Here is a 13,963-nt window from a genome sequence, read left to right as displayed (position 1 = left end):
TACAGACCAGTAGTGGAGCTGCTGATTTGCACTGCTCCCTACTCTCCTGCACTTTGATTATTTGCCTGGAAATGCCCTACACATGAAGCAAGCACAGGCTGATCAGCCTAATTACAGGGAAAGGTCTAAACAACCTCCCTTTCTTTTAGGGATTACATCTAATGTGTTCAGCTTTTCTAATCCTACGTGATTTATGTTGCACTGTCATAACAGCTGGATTCAAACCTTCTAGAAAACTGAGGTAAAGAAGGAAGTCCTAAACTGGAAAGCCAGGAAGCTCACTACAAGTGAGTGTGTAGGATGCATCTGTTTTCCCACCTGTGAAGCTGTTAGAACCTGCTGTCACTCTTTTTCCATAGCTGAAGCTGCTACAGGATAGACAGCATGCAGTTCAGGGTGCAAATGCAGCTTAATTTCTTGCAGAAAGGAAACACCCCAGACATGAGACAACATTAATTTTAGGCCTGGAACAGCTTAGGAATTTCATGAATACAATTGAAACTACTACATTTCTAAGACCCAAAGATAAATGCAAGGGTTAAATTGAATTTTCAACATTGTGAGAGGACAAGCATCAGCATTTCAATGTGCAATACCTATCTGCCTGCAGCATTTACAAAACAGCTAGCCCGCTTCCTTCCTGCAGGCTAGCTGACAAGAAATGCAAAATACACACAGTGTACATTTGGCTTGGCTCAGCGAAACACAATGTTCAGCATGTAACCCATGAAATACTCTAAATGAAGAAGCAGCTCGTGCTTCTGCATGGAGCATAAACAGAAGGTCACCTACTCACCAGGAACACGACATTTGTCTGTTGGTACAGTGCTCGTGCCACGCTGATCCGCTGGCGCTGCCCTCCAGACAGATTAATACCCTGGAGATACGCAGGAGAGAAACAATCAGACAGTTAAAGAAAACATCAACTGAATATTCATATTCTTTATTCTGATTGGATTATCCATAGAAGACTTTTCTGGGCAGAGGAATTGAATTTTCCAAAGTGCGGGCCTGTAATGGATCCTTGTGTTTTAGGGGGTTCTTTTGTTTGTGCCAGTGCCACTAGATGCTAGAGTAAACTGTTTACAAATCTATGATTTCTGTTTCCTTTCTCGTCACTCCCTAATCTTCCCATATGTGATAAAGCCATTGATTAAACACCTGCCCTTCTGTAAATGAAAGAGCTCTTAAAAATATATATATATGTATTTTTATTTTTCTATTACTTCTAAAGAAACCAAAAAATATCTTGTTAAGTCAGGATATCTGCAAGAGCAGCTGCAGAATAGTCAAACATTCTGATAGCAGCACATTTAAATCATTGCATCTCACATAAATGACAGTGTTTCCATGTTCACTGAGCAATGAGCTTTCAGACTAATGACCCAAACATACACTTAACTAAAAGATTACCTTTGTTACCAAATAAGCTGTAAGATTTTAAGAACCAACAAAATAATAAACCCCCCCTCTATATGTTCAAACCAAAAATAGAAGCCTGTAGTTGTTTACTGACCCTCTCTCCGATCTGGGTTTGGTCTCCGTGAGGCAGAATGTCAATATCAGGCTGGAGGGAACAAGCATCAATTACTGCTTTGTACCTGTGGAAACAAAAAAGGCAACAAAATCCACACAGATACTGCTGGAGAAGCACATTTCCTAATTGCAAAGGAAAAAAAATTAACCAGCTGGAAAAAATCATACAGTGGAAAACATATTTGTTAGCCACTAATTGTTCTAATGGGATCTCTTTCAATCACAGGCAAGTAAGTAATATTTCAGCTAAGAAAAAGATCTTAGGTCAGCTTCCCAAACAAAAATGTTAAATAGTTAAACCTATAAAAAACAAACTTAACTTCTTCCAAGGTATATTGCTATTTTTAGCAGTTGTTTTTCACACCCAGGGCCTTTGTTTCTTGTTTCAGTATGCAAGGATGACAGGAAAAAAAATAAGTGTAGGATGTAAATACATAATCAACCACTTCTTTTAAGGGTGGGGGAGTGGAATACCAGCAATTATTTCTAAATATTTTTAAATGTCTGGGTGGGTATTTATACTGAATAAAATGGCAGCCCACTTTACAAACAATATTCCCACTCCCAATCAGGTGATGTCTTTCCAGGAGAGGCAAACTAGTCTATCAGGTGAGAGAACACTGCATGCTAGCTAAACAAACATGGTCCTTGGAAACGGAAACATTTGTACACTTGAGTTCAAATGAGACAAACCCTGTCCCTTGTGCCACTCAGGAAAAACATAGTCATAGGGGGAGGCTGACACATTCAGGCAGGTGCAGTAGGTTTGTTCCTACAGGGAGATGGGGACCCGTGTGTGACCCACAAGACCCCAATATTTATGGAAGAGTCAAACACAACAGTGCTGGAACCTGTTACCTCTGTTTGTTAAAAGAGCTTTCAAATGTGATATTCTCTTCCACTGTGGCATTGAGCAGCCAAGGTTTCTGGGATGCATAAGCTACTGCACCTCTTTTCCTGGGAAAAAAACAAACACAAGAGTTCCCATCTTACCAGTGCAATAGTTGCTTTTGGAAACCATTTTCTTGTAAATGGAGAAACTAGTAATTAGTTTTCAAAAATGCTTTCCTTTCTTTCTTTAGGACAATCAATAGCTTTTCCATCAAGAAAATACTTAAGAGGAGAAATTTTCAACAGAATACTGAAATTGTTTACCCAACTGAATTTCACTTTGCTCCCTCTTCTCCTACAGTGAGGCGGAGTTTGGAGAGTCTAGCCCAATAAAGCTGCCTCTTAAGCAGAGTGGATGGCAGGAGGAAAATTACCAAAGACTAAATCCCAGCTCTGTTAGGATAGGTTAATTTAAAAAAAAAAAAAAAAAAAAAAAAAAAAAGTGTAGCGGATCACTAGTTATTGCAATACACTTCAGGAGGGACATTCTAAAAAGAAAAGTATTTGAAAAAGGTCCAAGCAACTCCACACATGTACAAAGGCAACTTTTCCCCCCATTCTAAGAAGAGAACTACAGTTAGAAAGTAGATGAATAAGTCATTTCCATGCTTATAAAGGCAAGAAAAGAGAACACAGACAAAAAAATATTTGCTAAATTTGCCCCAGTGAAATGGCCCTCATAATGCACCATGAGAAGGGACAATTTACCAGGTACAGTCAACAGGATCTTACTCACCATGCACATATTATTTCACAGAAATTATTATTATTATTATTACTATTTAAAAATAGAAGTATCTGCCTGCTGGAGAATTTGTGCTTTTGTTGTCTGTGGTGCATTAAGGATCCCAGTAAGGCAGAGCTGGGAGAAAGGCAACATCTTTTATCAGAGCAACTAGTACTGTTGGAAAACTCACTGGCATACCAACCTTTCTACAGAAAAGGGCCAAAAGAGGGACTATATGCCTAAAAGCATATCTATTTTCTTCCTAGTTCAATCAGCTAATCCAATAAAAAGATAGGACTTCCCACCCAAATGTGGCTTTTGTCTGCTGGACCGCCATTATGGCAGCCTGTTTCTAGTTGGACCTGAAAGCAATTCAAACCATGACTTGACAAAGTACATTTTATTTCTCTTTATAAATTAAGGTCATTTGGCCTACTCATTTTTTTCAGGCTTTTACCAATCTTGTTTAGAAACCACAATAGGATTCAATCTTTGTTGATGACCTGAAAGAACACGTAATTCCACTATTCTGCTACACATAATTCCAAGTTGAAATTTATGATATTTCACTGGAGTTTAATTATATGCGTTATGCATTTTCTTTACTGGAAAATGAAACAGAAATAGCTAAACAAAAGAAAAAATAAAAACAAAAATAAAAACTACAACAACAAAAAAGACAGAAAATATTCCCTAGGCAGTCCAGCCCAGAGCCCCAAAATTTAACTGAAAGAGCATTCAGGTCTGTCTCAAGAGAGAAGCATTTTTTCCATTAGTAAGAAATTTTCATCCCAATAATTGAGAAAAAATTGCTCTGAGCATTCCAAGATGAAGATGTATTCCCTTCCCCTCCTTTTCATTGCTTGAAACTGTGACTTTGCAGCTCTTAATTCTCAATGTGATCAAAAAGTGACTGCTAATCTAGTTTTTGAAAAATGGCAGAAAAGTTTTGAGGAAAAAGCTTTTACAGCTTTTGCAGAAAGTGTTCCTTGGTTGAGTGAAGATATGGGCCCTGCCAGTGTGATGCACTCCACACTGGGAACCAGCACAACGTCTGGAAATACCACTCACATTTGCATTATGTTCTACTTTTAGGACATCAGTGAGAATTCATTACTGCAAGGAACTTGGAAACAGGCAATGAGCTTGCAAAAACTGATTATGGGCTGAGGACTTAGTAAGTTCCTCTAAATTAATCCTAATTGGAAACTGACACTAGGATGGCATATCAGGCTGATCATATTTTGACATAAACAAAAAGCCTGCAAGTGCTTGCAAGCTTCTTTTTCATGTATTTGAAATCTATTGCATGTCAACAGTGCTGCTTACAGTAGAGAGACAATCAAAAAATTGTTACAAAACTGTGAGAAACACAGAAATAGCTGAAAATCCAGAGAACAAAATATTCTGTAATGGAGTGTGCAAGACTTGCTCTGAAAGTGTGCCTTCAACATACAGAAGGTTTCACAGTTTTAGGACTGAACACAAACTGATGGTTTAAGGAGACAAAGGCTTTCAAGGGACTATTCTGTGGGTGGAAGGGATGGCTTCCCGTCCCCTGTCTGCATAAATAACCACGTGTTTTCAGCAATGGAGTGTTTTCTCCCCTCTGATAACACAATAGACTAACCATAGCCTCTTCATTAGCTCAGAGATGCAGACAGAAAAATTCAGCCTTGCAATGAATAGGAAAAACCTTCCCTGAGCTCTCTGAAGACTATAAGCTTTGTCTACTATAGAATCAAGCCTGTTTACTAATTATGAATCAGATTAATTGATCAGAAACAACACTGTCAAAAGGAACAACAGTCACTTCTTTACAGTGTGGGTGACTGAGCACTGGAACAGATTGCCCAGAGAGGTTGTCTCCTCCAGTGGAGATACTCAAGAACCATCTAGACACAATCCTGTGCCATGTGCTCAAGGGATGGCCTCCTTGAGCAGGGAGACTGGACCAGATGACCCCCTGTAGTCCCTTCAACCTTACTCTTTCAGTCATTCTGTTGTGAAGATTGTTTGTTTGAAATTATTAATCTATCTCTACTTTCACATTTTCTTTTGAGTCCAGAAGGCACAGTAGATCTTCAAGATCAAATACAAATAGTTTAGAGACATTCATAGATGATTTTCAGTCGAAATCTGGGATGTTTGCAATTTTTAAAAGAAAATAGATGCACTTAAAAGCAATGGAATTAGGATTACGATGATAGAGGAAATAATATATTGCAAAGCCTTTCCTGTGTGTTTTGGGATTGCTGACTACAGTTTTATCCTGATTACTTTGTGCAATTCATTAACTTCCACTATCAGTCAATTCAAATTCAAATGTTTTCCAGATATGAGAGAAACCATGTACTGTTCTGTATTATCACTGCTTATGCAAAAAATATGCTTCTTGTATCTTCAGCCTGATGAAGAGTATTGGAGCATTCTGGTATTGCTCTAATGCAATTCCAGTTCTCAGCATTCAGGAAGAAATCTTTCTGCCATTGTTAAACTTCAAGGGTCACCTGCTTGTTCTTATTTTAAAACTTGCAGTAGCTGCATACAGAGACAGCCAGTTTGTCTTCTAAGGGGCAACATTGAGCTCATTAAAGTGCAGAGACTGCTGAACAATGTTCACAGAGTCACAGAATGGCTGAGGTTGGGAGGGACCTCTGGAGCTTCCCATTAGTTTTCAAAATGTTGTACCTGAATTCCATGTCAACAGGAGATTCTTTCTCTGGGCTGTAGAAAACAAACACAGGGGTTTTAAAAAAATTAAATTATTTCAGACAGTGCAAATAATGCCACAAAGTAGTATCACTATGCTATAATTAAAAATACAGCAAAATGACTGCATAACAGAAATAAAGCTCTTTTTATGCTAAAGTTCTCTGCTACGTGATATTGACCTAAAAAAGATACAGTTAAATCTTCAGTTTGGAGAAGTGCTAAACAATCTTGTAGAAAGCCTTCAACATCTATGAGTAAATGTTCAAGACCTCAAAAGACTTTGACCCAAAATACTCTTCTGAGAACACCAAAAATGTTTTACAGGATGTTAGTGCAACAAAACCACCACAGGTATTCTTATGGCACTTAACCAACTAGGATTCCCAGAGCACATGATCATGTAGGTAATTATTTCATCCAGTCTAATATTCTTTCCTACTTTTTAATACTTTTGCCATACTGTCATGCATGTTATCGCCATCCATTTCTATAACAGTTTCAAACATGAGACTGTCTAATTCTGATAATACTTCTCTTGTATCTTAATGGATTCAAATAGTTTCCCTTCAACTTGGCCCAGAAATTTCAGTCCCTCTGAACACAGAAAGGACTGTAAGATTCCTAAAATATCCTTTACCATGAGGCTTAGACACGAGGTACATGAAAGTTCCTCTTATACTACACACAGATGGGAGCAGCGGTTTTGCAGGACTCAGTCTGACAACCAGGCAACAAGTAGGAGAAATAAAGTAAATGGGAGAGAAGAAGCTGGCAAATCTAAAAAAAAAGTTGAAGAATCACAGAACCAAGAAAATATTCTGGTCAGTAAAAGCCACACAATTTAGTCTAAGTCTAGGAAAGGGAGGCCATATGACACTGCTGATTTCAGTAACAAACTTCTCACTGAGTCCAGCAGGAACAGGACAATCTCTTTTACAAGATTTATTATTTTGGAGGTTAGTGCCCCAAAGTCAGAAAGCTTTGTTCTTATTTTATTTGGTAGATATTCCCCAAATCAAAGCTGAGCTATGTTAATCAGGTAAAAATAATCTCTGCGCCTACAGATAGACTAATCTTTTACACTCCACACTTCTCTGTGTGTGCCTGAAGAATGGTAGTTGAGAAAACAAACGTATGACAGGATATTAAAAAAATGAAGAGAAGGGTAATGGGGAGAATTTACTTTAATAAATGAGACCTTTAAATACTTGATGCCATTTTTCAAAGTGCAGAATAATCTGGTTCAGATCTTCAGAGAAAGATTTTCAAAATCATACTAGGATTCAATTTTCAAAATCTCCAAATGGCAATGCTTTAATAACAGAAATCCATCTCTTATTTTCATAACTTGCATAAATGGTTACAGAAACTGTACCCTGAGATAATGCAGTTAAAATTTCACTGATTTTCAGAATTCTGACACTACACCTTAAGCACAAACTATAGAAACCTTTGGGTTTTTTCTACTGCAATCAATTTAGCAGGAAAACAAATAATTACATACAATACCATACCTGAAATCTTCCCCCGTCTCACTGTCAGAAGTGCAGCTACATCACAAATAGAAAGCAAAGACTGTTTACTTAAGTGAGCACAAGTAATCTGCCCCAGAAAGAAAAACTATTAAATTCCACTTAGTGCAGAGGTGGCAAACATTACTTATCACAGGGCTGCAGTGCAGCATCTGTTCCTTCCACACAAACTGACTTGATTTCATCAGGCAAAAAGATTTGGTGACCCTTTTTTACCTTATAAACATTAATTTGACTCAACAAATAAAATCACCTCCACCCTGTCCTGGAGGTGCTGGCAGAACTGAGAAGTCCTTCTATGATAAGAATGCAGTTCCATTATATAAAGTTCATTTTCTAGGAAAACAAAATGATAATTCCTGATACTGGCTTTTTGGGGTTTTTTTGTTGGTTTTTTTTTTTTTTCCAAGACAGTGACTGCACCTTTCCAGCATATAATGGGTTCATGTGTACACCAAGTCCCATCTTCCATCTTCAGCTGCCACGTACTGTGTTCTGTGTCAGCCCTATCCTTAGGGTGAGATGCACTTGTGTAAATGTAGACAGGTCCAAAGGACAGACAGGTTTTGGTTTTACTGTTTTTGAATGAGCACAAAGATGTTCAGAGTTGTTTTGACAGGATGACTGGGCATATTTATTACTGACGCTAAATTCAGTTCCATTCAAAAGAGCGAAAAATCTGTGTCAGATGATATAAACAAAATCAAGGAGGAACAAAGTCTTTCATGCTTTAAAGAGGACAGTCTCCTTAACTTTGTGCCAACACAACTTGCTTATAAATATCTAGGAGAGAAAACTATACCTTCAGATTAAAAGGTTTGTTTGAGACACTTCCATAAAGTTTATGCATAATAAGCAATGACAATATCTAAATCAAATTTACTGTACAATTTGAGAGCACCAGCCAGCCATCAGTACCTTTACTCCAAAGGTCTGTGTACTGAACAAAGCCGTTCCACAGTAAACTCACACTCAACTAGTCTCAAGTGACCATGTGAACTCAGCGGCCCATTCTCCAAAAACCCACAAGCCTATTGAGTATCATTAACTAGAAACACATTCTTTACATGAACTAGAGATAAGCTGAAATAGAAAACATCTTCTCCAGCCCTTCCATGCACAGCACAAAGAGACTGAACCAATTGTACATCAATTCCCTGATCACTGTTTCTGCTCAGTAGCAGGAAAACAATTATTCTCCATTTGGAGCTTTAGCTCAAACTTCTCAACCCACTTTTCTCCACTTGTTCTATCTCTTCTTTTCCCCTTTTTCTGCATACTCTTGGCAATTAAGGATGCCTTGATCTCCTACCAGTGCTGAAATGCTGAAGTAACATATGGTTGATAATGAGGTCTAGATCTAATTTGTCAAGGTATTTAGATGTCTAACAACGCAAGGTGAGCCTACTGAGATTTTCAAGCCTTCAGTTTTTGATTTCCCACTTAAATAAAATTAGCTACTTGGATGTTTCTGAAAACTCCAGTAAACGTGTATTTTTTTAAAAAAAAATTACTTTGTTGACATAAAAACAACTTTGATTTTTTTGATTTGATGAAAACAGTCAACTCCATATTAAGATGAATACCTACTGTTAACAACCTTAAATCTCTATCTTCCTTCACATTATAAGGACTCAAGGTTCACATGCAAAAATGTACGCTCTGTTTAAGACAAATGACATAATTATGTTTGAGCAAATGATTTCCAAATTAGGTCAGTTTTCTGGTATTACTTACTCCAATAAGACTTAAATTGGGTCTATTAAAAGTGAGATACCGCCCAAAAGAAATTAGCATGGCATATACTATATTTATTTACTCAATAACAGGTCAAATCATTACCATTTACCACCTGCACAGAATGTAAACAATTATTTATCTATTTTTGTTAAATCCTTAATCATATTATAAAATATTTATACTGAGATGTTCTCAGGCTGCTTTGCACAAGAGGCATTAATCTAAGCTGGATCTTCTGGACACACAGTGTAACACAAACAACAAAAATATCACAAATGAGCCATGGCTCACCTCTTATCATCTCCCTCCTAGCCCAGGAATAAATTACATTATTTTAAGGGATTGAAACAAATAATTTTTATAAGAAACAAACACAAATGATACACAGTTACTCCTGTTTTATTCATAAAGTATGGGGGCAAAGAGTAGGGAAATGACTTGTTATCCATTAGACCAAAGGAAGGGCCAAGAATAGCATCCAGATTTCCTGAGCACTGAGTGACATGTCAGCAGGATACATCCTTCATCTTCAGAGCTATCACCTTGGAGGAAGGGAAAGGGAAGGAAATTTGGATGAACTAATTCAGGCCTATTCTGTAACACAAACGACTGAAGCCAAGCAAGAAAGAGCAGTAACAAGGAACTTAAGTCATTTTGGTGACACTTTTCATTGTCTAAGCTGAGGCTATGAGCCCTGGTGATTACTTGATAAGCCTACTCCTTGAACCTGGGATAAGGTTGCATGTTCCCGGTCAGGCATTAGTATTTGCTTATCAAATTAATGGAGTTTTCATCTGATAGCTTTACAACGCAGGTGGGCAGCCCACACTGGCTGCATCCATCACCTGAATAGACCACAGCACATGGCAGCAGCTCTGAAAGATGAGACAACACATAATCTGTCCCAGTGCAGCCAGTACTTAGAGTGCTCAGATTGTTTCAGCCACAAGTCCCTTTCTACATATCTGACAGATAGCACAGCAAATGTGATAACAACTGAATTTCACCTTGTGATACTTAGGCACATATAGAAGACATGAAAACCAGCCCTGACCTTTCTACTCTTGTGAAGAACATACTTCTAAACAAGTGCTATTTAAAAACAGAGCACAGTTCCTGATTAGAAACATCATGTCTTCTGTTTTAGGTTAGCATCAGACATTCAAATTACACTTCTTAATCACTTTATGTCATCTGTAAAAAATTACAGCCTTGCTGAAATGAAATTAGTTCACTTAATAAGGCTGCAGGGATTCTATATGGCTCCTCACCACAGTCTGATTTTCTGCTTAGGGAAGTATATTCCCATGGATAGATCACCACAATCTGGAACTTTGGCTACTGTTCTTGTTTCCCTCACTAGCTGAAAGGGTCATCTTCTTATGTTTCATTTTCCCCACCTATAAAATAGACAGCCTTCCTTTCTTGTACTATTGCTATTAAAGCACGTGCAATTCTGAGCAGTGTGACTGGCTTACACATGAAGGCTGGATATAAATCACATCTCTTGACAAACACCCAAGGAATTTAGAGAACTGTTCTACAAAATTGCTGCAGGATTCATTGGGTAACAAGGACCCTCTGTCCATCAGAGTGTGTAGATTGGATTTATAGGTAGCCTAGTTTTCCTTCATTCCAAATCAACTGGAAATAAAATTGTTTCTCTAGGTTCTTCTGCAATTTGTTGAGCTTTACCTACAAATAATCACAGCCCAAAGGGCAAAGTGCAGTCTGTATGTGTATGAAGTCTGGTACTGTGAAATAAACAGGCCAAAAATGTTCACACACATTGATCAAACTGTGTATTAGAGATGACAGGAATTTACTGGAAACCATATACAGGAGCTGCAATATATTTCACCATCTGTCACCTCACCTGAGGGTCAAGAGAAAAAATCCAAACAGAAGCTGTTGGAGCCCAGTACCATTTTTTTCCCTGCCTTCAAGGCCAATAAGAAAGCTAGACACAAGTAGAATCTCTAAGTGGCTATCAGAGTCCAGGTCTTGTGTCCCCTTGGGAAAGGAGGAAGGACATGCCTGACTCACTCCTGCCAGATCAGGCAGGATACACTGGGGATGACTCTGAGGTCACTGCCACTTGAAAGACACTCTTCAAATTCTCAGGCATTAGCCTGGTGCTGGGATGGAGCACACATCTGAGCCAGGCACTGCTCCCAGTGATCGAGGACCTTTTTACAGCTCCATGCAAAGACATAAGCTCAGACCTGAAACTGCAAACATCATTCTGTATCTGCACAACACATCAAGCTCATCAATTCTAATTCCAAATTACTTACAATTTCACCCAGGTTATGTTGCTGGAGTGCAGAATGCCCAAGAATGGTTGTCCATTTCTGTTAATAGAATAGGCAGCTTGTTTCACCCTAGCTGGGGATTCATTCTGATCCCAGGGTAAGATTTTTATTTTGAGTGTGTATCTAGAAAATCCCCAAGTTCCCAGGAGAGATTTTGGGCTTTTTTTGCTGTATTGGATTATGTAACCTAGAAAGGTGTATTCTATTTCATCTGTTGAAGGCTGTTCTTTTGGGAGATGTTTTGTTCTTCTCTTGCCCCTCCAGGGGAGGAAGGAGGAGGATGCCTCCTGATAATGGCCCAGCCATTAAAACCAGGTGGGGCAGTGTTTCTTATCTCTTTCACCACCCCTCCATCCTCCAAGGGGACATCTTCTGATAATGGGCCTTTAGGGCCCACCAATGACATGACACATTCCATCATCCCATTGGGAGATGCTCCACACAGTGGGGGAGGAGCCAACTGTTCCTAGCTAGATAAAAACTGGGACTGAAGGACACAAGGTATCCTGTTTTTCCACTGGATCCTGGAGGAAGACTGGACTCATCTCGCCACCACTGGATTTTCTACAAGACCATCTCTACTACAGAGAACCACATCTGTTACACCAGGAGGATTTATTTGGACTGCTTCCAACACCCTGACCACCAGGGTGCCAGGTCATATCCCCGACTCTGTCAGGGTTTTTCCAGGATCTTTGTTTGTTTCCTTGCCTTTTTTTTTTTTTTTTTTTTTTTTTTTTTGGTACTACTACATTTGTATTTTCCTTTTTATTTTTAATATTCCTAGTAAAGAATTGTTACTCCTATTTCCCATATCTTTGCCTGAGAGCCCCTAACTGCAAAATTGTAATAATTTGGAGGGAAGGGGATTTATATTCTCCATTCCAAGGGAGGCTCTACTTTTCCCTGGCAGACAACTGTCTTTCAAACCCAAGACATTTGCATTACCATTCTAGTCAAGCCAAATTTTTAAATTAAATTAGAATTTTAAATTAAATGCTCCTACCTGCTCCAGGATATGATCCCAGAGATCTTCTGCATCTCACCAAGTATGGCCAGCAAGAGAGATGACTTACCACAGCCCACCTGTCCTACAATCATTGTTAGCTGACCTGTGAGGGTAGAAGGTATACATAAGACTATGATTTACCAAATAACTATGGAAAAATATTCTGTTTATCTAATGTAATTTTGTACCTTGAGGAATTCGGATATCAATATTGGACAATGTTGGAGGACCTTCAGGTGTCCAAGTGAAAAATCCATTTGTAATCTATACCAAGATGGAGAGAAAAGATAAAGAGAAACTTAGCTTTACAGCTCACTTTTTTTTCCAACAACAGTTCTTTTTTCATTACACTGAGGACAGGAACAGACTTAGCCTTTGCCCAATGCAGGAGATGGATCTTCAAGTGACTGACTTTGTAAAGGACTGTACTTCCATGGGCAGAAACCTCTGAACTCAAACAAGCACTACTAGACTATTAGAAAATTACAGTGAATGCATGAGGGGAAAAAATGTTGTCATTTAGAGTTTCTCTTGTTCTGTTGTTTGTAAGGTGGGTACATGTAATAAGTGAAATGATTACAACACAGTTAAATTACAGACATGCCCAGTTTGCTCTCTGCAGAGCCCTGAATGTCACTTGAGACACAGTGCAGTTTATACAGCAATTACACCACTCAAATTCCAAGCAGATCTGCAGAACCTCCCATGAAATTAGATGTTGCTACCCATTACAGCATTTTCCTTTGTATTTATGCCATGATTCTCAGATAATCTAGGTTTTGCTAGATACAGAAATTGTTTCATTGAAAAAAGACTTAAACCAGGAAACAATGTCTGTTCAGACTTTAAATGAAGATTTCCATGGTTACTGTGAGAATCAAAGAATGGGAGTCAACTTTAAAAGTCTACATTTATACAGGACCATCTTCTCTCACTTTTCCAGGGCCACTTCAAAGCCTTTCAGCTATACAACAATTTTTCGTCTAAGAAGAGTGGAAGGGGACACTTTTATCACAACCTTGAGAAAAATTGATACTCCTATCTTCAGCAAAAGCGAGCGTGGTCCTCCCTCTGGATTACCAAAGGCAACCAGAGGATCCTCAACTAATGCCCCTTCCTGGGCAATGAGCTGCAGACAGACAGAACTTGCACAGATTGCCTGACCCAGGTGCCACCAGTGACAATGGTGTCAGCAGATGGAGCCAAAGATTATCCCTGGACCTGGCTTTCTGTTCAAGCCTTGCAGAGATTACTGCACTGGCCTCTCCTTTGTGACAAACTCCTCTGTTGTCACCCTAGGCAGCCTTTTGACCCAGCACCGCTCCCAAAACCCTCTTTCATATATTCCTCTTATTTTCCTGGAAGTCTGTTCAAGAATGATTCTGCACCAATCCAGCATGTCTAAAAAAAACCTGAAAGCATTACCACTTGTCCTATTTAGTCCCATGAAATTGAATTATTCATCCTCTTTTGCTGGAAATGCAAATGTAATAGCAGA

At 38.7% G+C, this 13,963-nt stretch overlaps 1 protein-coding gene across 4 annotated transcripts in view; it reads right to left on the bottom strand.

Annotated features, from left to right (window-relative positions):
• The window catches only part of ABCC8 (ATP binding cassette subfamily C member 8), a 73,849-nt gene that overhangs the window by 25,259 nt on the left and 34,627 nt on the right, over nt 1-13,963 (bottom strand). For all 4 annotated transcript variants that reach the window (XM_040067181.2, XM_058421082.1, XM_040067182.1 and 1 more), the window contains 7 exons: nt 12,654-12,729; nt 12,463-12,568; nt 7,384-7,419; nt 5,846-5,881; nt 2,395-2,493; nt 1,517-1,601; nt 797-877 (listed from right to left, as the gene is read on the bottom strand). In XM_040067181.2, coding sequence (XP_039923115.1) covers nt 797-877; nt 1,517-1,601; nt 2,395-2,493; nt 5,846-5,881; nt 7,384-7,419; nt 12,463-12,568; nt 12,654-12,729 — 519 coding nt within the window. The remainder of the gene's footprint in view (nt 1-796; nt 878-1,516; nt 1,602-2,394; nt 2,494-5,845; nt 5,882-7,383; nt 7,420-12,462; nt 12,569-12,653; nt 12,730-13,963) is intronic.

Source organism: Hirundo rustica, chromosome 6 (genome assembly GCF_015227805.2).
Source record: "Hirundo rustica isolate bHirRus1 chromosome 6, bHirRus1.pri.v3, whole genome shotgun sequence".
Taxonomy (NCBI): domain Eukaryota; kingdom Metazoa; phylum Chordata; class Aves; order Passeriformes; family Hirundinidae; genus Hirundo; species Hirundo rustica.
This window is presented reverse-complemented; position numbering and strand designations above follow the sequence as displayed.